The following is a 14,747-nucleotide window of genomic DNA, read 5'->3' on the forward strand; positions in this document are numbered from 1 at the left end:
CCTTTTTTAATTTGAAAATACACAAACCAGGTAACTAAGATTACAGGAACGGTATATAAAATAAGTCAACAGGCCTAAAATAACCTAAGAAGCTGGCCATTTGCTAATACATGAGCTTTCGTCATTAATTTAGTGGCATTTATTTTGTTCTAAAGCCTTTTTGCTTTTCATTTAATGAGACTGCTGCAGTTAAATTCTATAAGGTGAAGTGTCACAATAATATGAAATTGTCTATTATGAACAGTATATACAGAAATTGAGATAAAAGGGAAAAACTGAAATGGTACATGTGGGATGCTCTTAGAGTAACTTTCTATCTTATCTAGAAGTTGTAAATGTCTGATAGAAGCAATCTATGGGCAAATTATCAAACCTAGGGCATATAATGGTGCACTGAGGTTCTCTTTGTCAAATATTTGTATTGCAAAACATTCTTACCAGATTAAGTTTTATGAATACTGACATTATAGTACTTCTAAGCTACACCTAAAGTGAAATCCCACTAAACTAGTACTAGTGATAAAATAGGACACTTTGCTCTTATTTCTTCCTAAGTAAGTTAACAGTATAAGGAAGAGTGAATAAAGAGATTAAATTTAAGAACATATTTTTTCAAATTTTCACAGGTTCGAAACTTCCCTCTGAATCCTCCAAAAGGTGTGTCTTATTTACTGGCAGCTGAGTAGTTCACTTCTATGTCAAACTGAGATGGTACTCTAGCAGAGTAAGAGTACAAGGTAGGCTTCCTTTTAAGAACAGAATTCGGGCTTTGCAGGTTAATCATCAACATGGAATGCCAATACTTTATACACTAAAGAGTTCAATACAAATTTTACTATGAAATTCCTGCACAACTTTTTCAAGAGAAACTAAGATACTTTATCTGTTCTGGATTTTCTAAGTGAGAAGTTTCCCCATCACTGTGCAGCAGCACGGCAAATAAGGTGCCTATGTGATTGATCCTCTCTGCCCTAGGGACAGCCAGTTAAAAGCTGGAGGTCCCAAGCTGCTCTCTTCTGTTCGTTCTCTGTTCGTTCCAGTGTGTAGTACAAATATTATCATTTTCTATGTGTGCTGCAGCATAAAAGAAAAGTCTAAATTTTATCTCCATATCAGTATTCATGAAACTAAACAATCTAGACTACTTGAACTTCATTTCAGCTATGAAGACCAGCCTAATTGGACTGGTTTCAGGGTTCTCCAACCCACACGCCACCCAACTGCTCCAAGAGCAGAGGGAATAAAATATCTTGGTACATATGCAACACACTCATAGCAAACTATCATAGTTTACTAGTTAGGAAGTTCTGTAAACTAGAAGATTTTTATCCTAGCTTCTTTCATTCATTCAAGAAGCTAAAGTAAAATATAGATATAAAAATAAGTATGGTCCTACTAGAAGTAAATTTCCTCTTTTTAAAGCTCTTAACCTAATGCAGTGGCTCTCAAAGTGTGGTCTCAAACCAGCAGCGTCAGTATCATATGGGATTTGTTAGATATGCAAATTATCAGCCCCAGCAAGACTACCGAATCAGACACTCTGGAAGTGGGGTCCAGCAACCTGTATTTTAACAAACCCTCCAGCTGATTCTAACGCATACTAAAATTTCAGAACCACTGTTTGAAAGCCATGCAAGTAAATCTTAAAGGGATAAGAATACTACTTAACATTAACCTGGTGTTTACAATGTGTGGCATAATATGCTAGAATAATTTCAAATAAGTTCTCATTTCATTTCATTTACATAAAATTAATTGAACCTATTTCTAGTTAGGCTAGATGGCCAAAAGCAATAAAATTGCATTGTTTTTTAAAACTCATTTTAAAAATGAGACTTTACTCATTCAAATTGATCTTCCTTGCCCCATATCCAAAACAGAAGCTTTAGTGTAAAGATCTACATAGGCCTGGCACTTGTGGCGCAGTGGTAAAAGCTCGGCTGCTAACCAAAAAGCTGGCAGTTGGAATCCACTAGCCACTCCTTGGAAACCCTATGGGGCAGTTCTACTCTGTCCTATAGGGTCGCTATGAGTCGGAATTGACTCAATGGCAACGGGTTTTTTTTTTTTTTCCTCCTATATAGGTAGTCTATACAACTATGTGTGAATAGTTATATTCCCTTACTCCTCCGCATTTTAACTGCACTTTTAACAAAGCTTTGTCTTCCCCTTAAACTTGCTAAGTACAATAACAGACCAGCCTTTTTCAATAACAATTCCACCGAAAACTTCTGTAAGAAATAACACAGGCCCTGGGTTTAGATACAATGAAGCAACAGAAGAAAGTATGTTAGTGCCAATCCTTATCTTAAAAATCAAACACAGGAAGAATATGCTTTAGAAATTCAGAAGAAAAAACACAAAAGAACCATCTCAAATGACTCCTGGAAACTAAAAGTCAGAGCCTAAAGTAAACTCCATCTTTAGTCAACTCCCACAGCATCTTATCAGATCCCTGAAACACTTATTACAGTGAAACCTGTGAGACATATGAGACGAAGACTCACCATCCTTGCTTCTAAGGAACATTCTGGTGGTACTTCTTCCAAGACAAATTTGTTTGTTCTTCTGGCAGTTCCTGGTATAGTCATCATTTTTCGCCAACACCATAATTCAAATGCATCAATTATTCTTTGTTCTTCCTTATTCATTTTCTAGTTTTTGCATTCATATGAGGTGACAAAAATACCATCACTTCGGGCAGGCGCCATCTTAGTACTCAAAGTGACATCTTTGCTTCTGAACACTTAAAAGAGGTCTCTTGCAGTAGATTTGCCCAATGCAGTATGTTGTTTGATTTCCTGACTGTGCTTATATGGGTGTTGATTGTGGATCCAAGTAAAATGAAATCCTTGACAACTTCAATCTTTTCTCCATTTATCATGATGTTGCTTACTGGTCGAGTTGTGAAGATTTTTGTTTTCTTTATGTTGAGGTGAAATCCATACTGAAGGCTGTCGTCTTTGATCTTCATCAGTAAGTTCTTCAAGTCCTCTTCCTTTTCAGCAAGCAATGGTGTGTCATCTGCATATCACAGGTGGTTAATGAGCCTTCCTCCAATCCTGATGCCCCATTCTTCTTCATATAGTCCAGCTTCTTGGAATATTTGCTCAGCATACAGACTGAATAAGCATGGTGAAAGGATACAACCCTGCTGCACACCTTTTCTGAATTAAACCACAGTAACCCCTTGTTCTATACTAATGACTGCCTCTTGATCTATGTACAGGTTCCTCATAAGCACAATTAAGTGTTCTGGAATTCTCATCCTTCGCAATGGTATCCATAATTTGTTATGATCCACACAGTCAAATGCCTTTTCACAGTCAATAAAACACAGGTAAACATCTTTCTGGTATTCTCTGCTTTCAGGCAAGATCCGTCTGACATCAGCAATGATATCCCTTGTTCCACATCCTCTTCTGAATCTGGCTTGAATTTCTGGAAGTTCCCTGTTGATGTACTGCGGCAATCATTTTTGAATGATCTCCAGCAACATTTTACTTGCATGTGATATTAACGATATTGTTCGATAATTTCTGCATTCTGTTGGATTGCTTTTCTTTGGAATGGGCACAAAAACAAATCTCTTCCAGATGGTCGGCCACGTAGCTGTCTTCCAAATTTCTTGGCATAGATGAGTAAGCACTCCCAGCATTGCATCTGTTTGTTGAAACATCTCAGTTGGTATTCAGTCAATCCCTGAAACCTTGTTTTTTTGCCAATGCCTTCAGTGCAGCTTTGCCTTCTTCTTTTAATCGATTCTTCATCGTATGCTGCCTCCTGAAATGGGTGAACATCAACGAATTATTTTTGATACAGCAACTGTGTATTCCTTCCATCTTCTTTTGATATTCCTGTGTTGTTCAATGTTTTGCCCATAAATCCTTCAATACTGCAACTCAAGGCCTGAATTTTTTTCTTCAGTTCTCTCAGCTTGAGAAATGCTAAGTGTGTTCTCTTTCGGTTTTCTAAATCCAGGTCTCTGAACATTTCATCATGATACTTTGTCTTCTTGAGCCACCCTTTGAAATCTTCTGTTCAGCCCTTTTACTTCATTTCTTTCATTCGCTTTAGCTACTTTATGTACGATGTCCTTGATGTCATCCCACAACACGTCTTATCTTTGGTCATTACTGTTCAATCTGTCAAATCTATTCCTGAGACGGTGTCTAAATTCAGGTGGGATATACTCAAGGTTGTACTTTGGCTCTCGTGGGCTTGTTTTTAATTTTCTTCAGCTTCAACTTGTATATATATATGAGCAATTGATGGTCTCTTCTGCAGTCTGCCCCAGCCTTGTTTCGACTGATGATACTGAGCTTCTTTACCATCTCTTTCCACAGATACAGTCGGTTTGATTCCTGTGTATTCCATCCCGTGAGGTCCACGTGTATAGTCGCCGTTTACGTTGTTGAAAAAAGGTGTTTTTGAGTCCTTGGTCTTGCAAAATTCTATCATGCAATCTCTGACATCATTTCTACCACCAAGGCCATATTTTCGAACTACTGATTCTTCTTAGTTTCCAATTTTCACGTTCTGATCACCAGTGATTATCAGTGCATCTTGACTGCATATTTGATCAATTTCAGACTGCAGAAGTTGGTAAAAATCTTCAATTTCTCTGTCTTCGGCGATAGTGGTTGGTGTGTAAATCTGAATGATAGTCATATTAACTGGCTCCTTGAAGGTGGTATGGATATTATCCTATCACTGATAGCACTGTACTTTAGATCTTGAAATGTTCTTTTTTGATGATGAATGTGATGTCATTCCTCTTCAATCTGTCATTCCTGGCATAGCAGACCATATGATTGTCCAATTCAAAATGGCCAATACCAGTCCATTTCACCTCACTAATGCCTAGAATATAGATTTTTATGCATTCCATTTCATTTCTGACAACTTCCAAATTTAAGATTCATATTTCATACACTCCACGTTCCTATTATTAATGAATGTTTGTAGCTGTTTCTTCTCATTTTGAGTCATGCCACATCAGCAAATGAAGGTCCTGAAAGCTTGACTCCATCCACATTATTATGGTTGACTTAAGCTTAAGTCAGCACCTCTTCCCCAGTCATATTTTGAGTGCCTTACAACATGAGGGGCTCATCTTCCAGCACTGTATCAGACAATGTTCCGCTACGATTCATAAGGTTTTTACTGGTCAACATTTTTAGAAGTAGATCGTCATGTCCTTCTTCCTAGTCTGTCTTAGTCTGGAAGCTCCTCTGCTGGTATTTGAAATATTGGTGGCATAGCTTCCAGCATCACAACACAGAAACCAGTAAAGTACAACAAACTGACAGACACGTGATGACTTGCAACAATAAATCTGTTATAAATTCTTAAATGTTTAATAAAAATGAAAATTAAGTCAACCACCAACAAGCAGGGGTGGGGGTGGGAGGAGAGAACATGAAATTTTAGGGTAGAGGCCTATGGGGGAGGGGAAGAACATATAATGACTTCTAAAGTTTCAGCTTAGTATGTTTTTGTTTCATCCTTAAGTTGTATCTTCAATCTTCAGAGTAAGAAACTCATCAACACTTATTGACAAATGTGAACTTCTCTATCTTTAAACTGTCAACGTTAATTTATATTTCTGCCATGCGTCATTGGTGATTTACAAACTTCTTTTTTAGCCTAAAGACACTGTCTTCAAAGGAGCACTTATCAGTAAACAAGTCCGTAAAAGCATATTAAGGTGGACAACTGGTAAACCTCGACTGGTTCCAGACCCTCTCCAAGTAGGCAAAACAATTTTCCATTAATTCATACATTCATTCTACAAATATTTACTATTGAACACCTACCACATGCCAGACATGGGGATGCAGCTGGAAATAGGACAGATAAGACCCCTGACTTGATGAAGCTTCAAGCTTAGAATATAGTTTTAAAAATTACTGCTTTAAAAGACAGGCCCTGGGCAAAAGGCGAAAAGGAGATGTTTTCCTCCGTACCTTCATTTATGACATTTTTCACCTCATACGGCCAATAACTTTTAAGACAATAATAGAAATATCTTGTGACAAAAACAGAATGGTGCAAGAATCATCCTTAAAATCATATCTAATCCCTAGAAAACAAGTCAATAATTACCTGGAGATGAAGCACAAACTTTAAAATTATAAGCATTCAACAATAAAGGATACATTAAAAGTTACCCTAAATCTGCCTCAGCAGTGGCTTACATTACAAACTAAAGTTTAGCAAAACAATCTTATAAATGACCACTTTAAAAACATGTTTAATTTGGCAATAAAAGTGGCATCTGAAAGTAATAATCACATTAAATTAAAACTCAAAAAAGCCCATTATTATAGCCTAGTTAGACAAGACAGTAATAGGGATACGAAGTATAAGAAATTCAAAAGAATTCCTGTTATTCTTCTGTATTTCTCAAAACTAAAGAAAGTCTTTCCGAAAACTTTTCCAAAGGTTTCAACAGATCCTGAAGGAAAGAGCAGGATTCCGGAGCCAGAATTCCTGGATTCAAATCTCAGTTCTGTCATTTACTAACACTGGGTTGACCTCAGACAAGTTACAGAATTGTGTTTTACCTCAGTTTCTTCATTTGTAAAATGGGATTAATAGAAATATTCTACCCATAGGACTAATAAGGGTTAAATGAGTTAGTTAACTCATGTAAAATGCTTTCAATAGTGTCTGAAAAGAGTAAGCCCTCAATAAACATAAACTGTAATCAAATACTATACTATCCATGTAGTGACTGATCCAGTAGCAATGAATGCCACAATATATAAGCATTCTCTTATGAATGTAATTTCCTAATGTCCAATACAGCTCTAATTCAACAATTTGAGCAAACATACACAAAATGTTAAAATATTCTCTGAAGCAGAGATGGAATACGTCACAATTTCAACCATAACAATCTAGGTATGTAAAATCCAAACAAGGAATTCAAGAAATAGCCATCACTACCAAGTATTCAAAGTTTTGAACTGTGCAGTTTCAAACCACTGCCTTCTGGTGGCCACTGAAAACCAACTTTAAGAAAAAATGCAAAATGTGACATTACTGATATGTATTAAGAAGAGTGCTGTAAGTGTCTTCTATCCTTTTCATTACTTGCTATTATTAAACTAGGACCATGTGGTATTACAATGAACTCTGCTATAAGCCACTGATTTATATACATTGTCTAATCTCTAATATTAAGTTACTGTCAAAGTAAACAAATGCTGCCACCTTGTGGACTGATGACTATGGTATTATAGAACCAAAATGATCAATAAACAAAGGAAGAAAAATTATAAAAGCAGAGTGGTTGGGCTTTGTCTCTCAGTGAGATGCTCAATATATTAGTGACCAACATTAGATATATTTCATGAAATTTTACAGTAAGAATAACTATAACTATTTCTTCAATGATGTAGTGAAATAATGCACTAAATTCAACATTACCTACCATTTCTTTATCCCTTTCCCAAAAGAAATTCTTCATTAAATTTCCTACTTTGAGAGAAATTAAAAATCTTCAAAATGAATTTATTATCAATAATATATTTGAATATGAAACTACCAGGGCTGTGAAAGTTTCCAAACCCCTTCATTTCTTTGGCTACTATCTTCCTTTGTTACTACTTATTGGTCTTCATCTGTCTTGCCCAACAAACTTCGGAAATTGGAAATTTGTCTTTTGGAAGTATTAATTCAATGTAATTAAAAAGAATGGATGTTGGCATGCAAGATGGACTAACTAAAGGTGTCTTTTAATTTTTTAATTGAAATATTTTAAATGAACTAACCTCACCTTTAACAATACTACAACTTAGTTTAGGTCTTCCTATGGGAGTTAATTTCTTCCTCAGATTGCAGAATATGCTGATACAAATGTCTTGGTATGCTCAAGGTTTAATAAACCAACTGCCGTCAAGTCAATTTTGATTCACAGCGACCCTATAGGACAGAGTAGAACTCCCATACGGTTTCCAAGACTGTAAATCTTTACAGAAGTAGACTGCCATCTTTCTCCCATGGAGCAGCTGGTGGGTTCCAACTGCCAACCTTTCAGTTAGCAGCTGAGTGCTTAACCACTGCAACACCAGGGCCCCTTCAAGGTTTAATAGATATTTAAAAAAAAAATTCAGCTTTCAAGAATAAGGAAAAAGACTAGTTCTTACTTTTTTTTTTGAGACTAGAGATTTATAACCAATCGCACATTTACTAACTAAAAATGCTGCCTTTGTAATATTTTCAGAAGGAATTTTTTACTTTGGTTTTTTATTTATGCTGTTAATGGAGAAGAAAACAGAGTACAGGATGAACTCACAATGGCCAGGAAAATTAACTGACATTACAGGAGAGCTCTAAACTGGACTATATTTTAGCTTGGGTAAATTCATATCATTATAGGTACGTGTATACATATCTTGTCAATATTACAAATAAACTTCCACAGTTATTTTTGCCATTTTACAGTCAGGTTACATTTTTGAAGCCTTTAAAAATATGTTAAGTTCTTACAGTAGTTAAGAACTTAGATAATACTATTAGTCTATTGATTCAAACTAAATTGTTTCATAAACTATTCTTAAATTTTTTCTATAAAGGCAATGAATTAAGATTGTGAGCTTTCCTGAATCCAAGCACCATATCTGGCCTGTTCATAATTACACGCTTAGCCAGCTCACATTAGGTGTTCAATGAATTTCTGTTAAATGAATTAATTACAAAGCTAAACAAGTATTTTCAAATTTTATTCAATCCAGTGCATAAGAAATACTCACACTGCCAATATATAGAAAAATAAATGAACATAATTTTTGTCTTATTCATTAGTGAGTTAGAACAAGCTAGAATATAACAAAAGGTTTATTGTAATAGCAAGTAAATCAATTAATAAATAAAAATCTTAAGTCATGAAAATGAAAAGCATGCAAAATTTTAGCAATACTAGATGAGTTAAAGCTTGCCAAATTCCCGATCTACTTCAAAATTATCCTTTTAAGGTTTGTTTATGCTAGGAAATTTGAACATGGACTGGCAATTTGATGACACTAAAAGATTTCTATTAATTTTCATTTAGAATATTTTAAAAGAATGATCATCAATATGACAGTGAAGATAAAAATAATTTTAAATTATAAATCAGTAACAGAAAAATAACTACAAAATCCCAATATGTGAAAACTAATAATACATGTCTGTATAACCCATGAGTCAAAGAAGAAATCAAAATGGAAATTACAAAGTATTCTGAACTAAATGAAAATGAAAATATACGATATCAAAATTTGTGGGATACAGCTAACACAGTTCTTAGAGGGAAATCTATAGCACAAAAATGTCTATATTAGCAAAGAAAAAAGGTATCAAGTCAATAACCTCACAGTGTCCACCTAAATAAAACAGAAAAAAAAAGGAGCAAATTAAATTCAAAGACAGCAAAAAATAATAAGGAAATAATAAAGCTAAAGAAGAAATCAATGAAATAGAAAAATAGAGAAAATGAAATCAAAAGCTGGATCTCTGAGAAGAACAATAAAATTCTAACCAATTATTCAGGGGGGAAAAAAGGGAGAAAAAACAAATTTCTAGTATCAGGAATGAGAGAGGGGACATCATTACAGAATCTAAAAATATTAAAAGGACAATAAGGGAATATTATATACAACTTTATGCCAATAAATTCAACAACCTAGATGACAGGGACAAATTCGTTGAAAGATACAAACTACCAATACTCAAACAGGAAGAGATGGTTGACTTGAATAGCGTTAAATCTCTTAAAGAAATTGAATTTATTAAGAATCTTTCCTCAAAGAAAATTCCAGGCTCAAATGGCTTCACCGGAGAATTCTACAAAATATTTAAGGGAGAAACACCCCCAATTCCATATGAAGTCTTCCAAGAACTAAAGAGGAGATAGTGCTTATTAGGAAAGCATTACCTTGTTATTAAAACAAGACAAACAAATTACAAGAACACAAACTGCAACCCTACGAGGCGGATAGCATTAATCATTCCATTTTAGAGATGAAGAAACTGAGGACTAAGGAGCTTCAGAAACTTGCCTAAGGTCACAGAACTAATGAATTGGCAGTCAACCTGACTTTAGAACCCAGGCTCTCAACTAAAATGTTTCTCAAAATTAGTTAGACTCCAGATGCTCTTACGAAAGAAAATACTAAGCAGTTCTGCCCAATACTTACCTAGACACAATGCTGGAACCATTATAAAGATCACTAGCATATGACAATGTGGCCAAAGGTCGTACTGAATTATATCGAGTAAACCTGGACAAGCATTCCTGAAATTCATCCAACTGGCTTGCAGTTCGACTATCATCTACATGAAGAAAACAAAATAAAATAGATAATTTAAACTACAAAATAAGTGAAAGAGCAATATCTATAATTTAAAAATTATACTCCAAATTAATAAAAATAATCCTTGAAAAAGCATTTAAGGAAGACTACTAACCACAAATTCATCGATTGATTTTTCAGCTTTAATCAAAAATATCACTTAAAAAAAAGAAAAATATACATATAATTTTTCTTCGAAGGTAATGCAATTACATTGTCTCTTTCCACACCATCCACATCAACAAAAACATTTTAAGCAAAAATTTCTTAGGAGAAAAGAAGAGAGCTACTGGTAAAGAAACGTTAAATCAATTATTAAAACAAAGGCTATGGCAATGGAGAAAGAAGGTAGAGAGAGGAATATCTATACTGAACGGGGTATTTGTTAGTTTGAAGGAACATGCTTATAGGTATACATATTCACTGCCATGTTTACTTACTCTCAAAACATTTTATAATAACATATTTTAAGTTAAAAAAATTCTTGATTAAGTAAAAAGAAAGTGAAATAACTGTTCACATAATCTTTTAAGTGTTTCAAATCCGATTACAGGGAGTAGAAAACTGCAGGGTATGAATGATTCTCAAAACCAAACTTTAAAAACGTTTGAAATTTTTTGCATTTCATTCCACGCCCCGCCCCCCTTCCCAAAGAGTGCCTACATCAGGAAAAAAATTAAGTTTCACTCCAATGGCATGGTGAAAAATAGAAAACAATAATTCCATCCAATATACTGTACAAATAACTTTGGGTAATCCGTGTCAGAAAACTATTCATAGCTATATCGTGGAATTTAACAAAATCAACCCTTATGAAAGACCTAAGAATACAGCTAACTCTATTCTCCAATCTAGAAACAGGTCAACATTGAAAGCATGAATAAAACAAACCAATGTTTTTTAAAGACTGCTTTAAGTTTGGACTTTAATTTTCCTTTCCAAAGAATAAAAAGAACTAATGAAAAGTCTCATTACTTTAGCTTCCTAGATAGGAATTTGATATATTCCTGTTACAACACTGTCTTTTTATAGCTTCTTTCTTATTGTAATATCATACACATACACAATTTTTTCAAGGTAACCTACTGAGATTTCCCTTCTTCAATGTCATCTAAAAGTGGCAGGCATAATGAAATTAAGACATTAAGAATAATTAAGTCAAAAGACTTACTATATGATACATACTAAAGAATTTATTTACTTGGAAATATTAGGTTATCTTGAAAATAATTTCTAACATGAAGAAACTTATCAAATAGTTGATTTGTAAACAAAGAAAAAAACAATTATGTGAAGAAACTAAGTAAGCTTCAGCCCCTAATATTTACATTTTAAAGATTTAAATACTAAGCAAATCCATCTAACAACCTAGATTAAAGGGGTCCAATTTTGTAATGCTTCCATTCTAAAAACAGCAAAAAGGAATAAACCTAATTAGCATGCTGTATCATAATGGTGTTGAGATGAAGCTCTTGCTCCACAAAAATTACTCTCACGATATACAACGAATTATAAATAAAACATGGGTTACTGCAAAAAAACAATCATCAACTGTACTACAAAATGCTGCAGTACGTAACAGTTAATTCTTTTTATATGTAATCCTGTCACTGTGAGCTTATTTAATGTAATATACTTACTGGAAAGACAGTTACTTTAGATATTTATTTAAAAACTATTTTAATGTTAATCTAGTCTCTCACACTTAGACATCAACCGCTAAGTACATAAAATTCACAAGCATCCAAGAATGTGTACTGTGTGTTGAAGACCCACAATCTTTTGCTAGGTACCCAGATTTTAGGTCATTATACAAACTCATTAACATCTACTCTTAACAGAAGCTTCGAAGAAAATAATAAAAAGATTTATTTCGGTATCTGAAAGCTTAGAAATTACTTTTCATTTACAAGGCTATGGAAAGCAGAATTTTGCTTGCTTGATTAGTTTATGATAAACATCCTTACATATTTGCTGACATATGACCTCTCCTATTCTAATTACATTGGTTTATAAATGTGATTTCAGTGTCTCCTCTCTCCTAATGCTTTAAAATTTACCTTCTTTTTCAGTTACAATTAGGAATCCAAGGCATTAACGTCTTAACCTTCCTCTCTCATTTTCATAGTTGAAAATAAAAGTGGGGGTGAGAAAGTATACAAAAGGAGAATCAACGCCTTAGGTGCCTCATTACTTAAAACTTAAATTTCCTCTTTACACTTAAAGGCACAAGGAGGAATTTCCTATTTGGCAATACGTGGTCAATGTGTAAATTTGGTAAGATAAACTTAAGATTCCTAAAGTCTCAGACTTTTAAAAAAATTTTATTGTGATTAAACATATTAACAAAACATCTGCCATTTTAACTATTTTTAAGGGTACAATTCTGTGACATTAACTACATTCACCCTGTTGTGCAACAATACAATTTCCAAATGTTCTTCATCACCCTCAATAGGAACTTGGTATGCCTTAAGTAATAATTCCCCATTTCTCCCTTCCCCCAGCCCCTGGTTACCACTAATGAATTTTTACACCTATACATCTGTCAGTGATAGGTATTTCATATATTTTCATATATGTAGGATCATAAAATATTGGTCCTTTTCTGTCTCACTTATTTCACTCAGTATAATGCTTTCTAGGTTCACCCATCCATGTCATAGCATGTATCAGAACTTCCAATTTTTTAATAGCTGAAGAATATTCCATTTACGGATATACTACATTTTCTTTATCCATTTATCTGTTGACGGACACTGGGTTGCTTCTACTTTTTGCTACTGTGAATAACGCTGGGATGAACACTGGTGTACAAATGTTTTTGACTTTCTGCTTTCAATTCTTTTGAGTATATACGTAGGAATGGAATTGCTGGGTGATATGATAGTCTATTTTTAAATTTCTGAGAAACTACCAAACTGGTTACCACAGCAGCTGTACCATTTTACAATCTCACCAGCAATGGATGAAGCTTCCAATTTTTCCACATCCCCTCCCACACTTATTTTCCATTTTTCTGACAATAGCCACTTTAATGTGTTAGAAGTGGTATCTCATTGTCGTCTGATTTGCAATTTCCTAATGACTAATGACGTTGAGGATCTCTTCACCTGCTTATTGGCCATTTGTATCTCTTCTTTAATGAAATTTCTATTCAAATATTTTGCCCAGTTTTTCATTTCTTTGCTTTTGATGATGAGTTGTAGGTGTTTTTTTAAATGTATTTTCATATTAAACCCTTATCAGAAGATGGTTTTCAAATAATTTCTTCCATTATGTAGATTTTCTCTTTACTTTGTTGATAAAGTCCCTTGATGCACAAGAGTTTTCAATTTTTTTAGAAATCCAATTTATCTAATTTGTCTTTTGTTGTTTGTGCTTTTAGTGTTATATCTAAGAATCCATGTAAAAAACTACCATATTTTTATGCAAATAACACGTACCTTCTACGTTTGTTTGCCAATCGCTCCCTTTCCCTGCGAGGTATTTTCCTAAGCACGTTATGCTAACTTTTTTTAAAGCAACAGGCAAAAAAATTAGCATAGCAGCGCTTATGAAAATATTTCGCAGGGGGAGGGAGCAGTTGGCAGACAAACATAGAGGGCGCGCATTATTTGTGAAAAATACGATACGTCCCGAAGCTTCGTCCCTATGTTGTCTTCTAAGAGGTTTGTGGTTTTAGTTCTTATGTTTAGGTCACTGATCCATTTGGAGTTAATTTTACTGTAATGGTATGAGTTACAGGTTCAATCTCATTCTTTTGCATGTGGAAATCTAGTTGTTCCACAATCATTTATTGAACAGAATACTCTTCCCCATTGGATGGATATGATATCCTTGTTGACAATCAATTGGCCAGTTTATGTCTAGACTCTCAATTTTATTCCATTGGTCTATATACATCCATTATTATAGTACCAGACTGTTCTGATTACTGTAGTTTTATAGTATGTTTTGAAATCGAGACATGTGAGTCATCCTACTTTATTCTTCTTTTTCAAGATTGCTTTGACTATTCAGGGCCCCGTGCGATTCCATATGAATTTGAAGACTGGCATTTCCATTTCTGCAAAGGCTGTTGGAATTCTGATAGGGATTGTTTTGAATCTATAGATTGCTTTGGGTAGTACTGACATACTAACATTATTAAATATTCCACTTAATGAAGATAAGATGTCTTTCCATTTATTTAGGTTGTCTTTAAATTCTTCCAGCAATGTTTTATAGTTTTCAGTGTACAAGTCTTGCATCTCCCTGGTTAAATTTATTCCTAGATATTTTATTCTTTTTTATGCTATTGTAAATGGAATTATTTTAATTTCCTTTTCAGATCGTTCATTGATGATGTATAGGAATACATCAGATTTGTGTCTGTTGATATTGTATCCTGCAATTTTGCTG

At 34.1% G+C, this 14,747-nt stretch overlaps 1 protein-coding gene across 7 annotated transcripts in view; it reads right to left on the reverse strand.

Annotated features, from left to right (window-relative positions):
• The window catches only part of COP1 (COP1 E3 ubiquitin ligase), a 235,295-nt gene that overhangs the window by 120,796 nt on the left and 99,752 nt on the right, over nucleotides 1-14,747 (reverse strand). For all 7 annotated transcript variants that reach the window (XM_004372845.2, XM_023728059.1, XM_023728060.1 and 4 more), the window contains one exon: nucleotides 10,188-10,323. In XM_004372845.2, the coding sequence (XP_004372902.1) occupies nucleotides 10,188-10,323 (136 nt within the window). The remainder of the gene's footprint in view (nucleotides 1-10,187; nucleotides 10,324-14,747) is intronic.

This window comes from Trichechus manatus, unplaced genomic scaffold, assembly GCF_000243295.1.
Source record: "Trichechus manatus latirostris isolate Lorelei unplaced genomic scaffold, TriManLat1.0 scaffold00021, whole genome shotgun sequence".
NCBI lineage: Eukaryota > Metazoa > Chordata > Mammalia > Sirenia > Trichechidae > Trichechus > Trichechus manatus.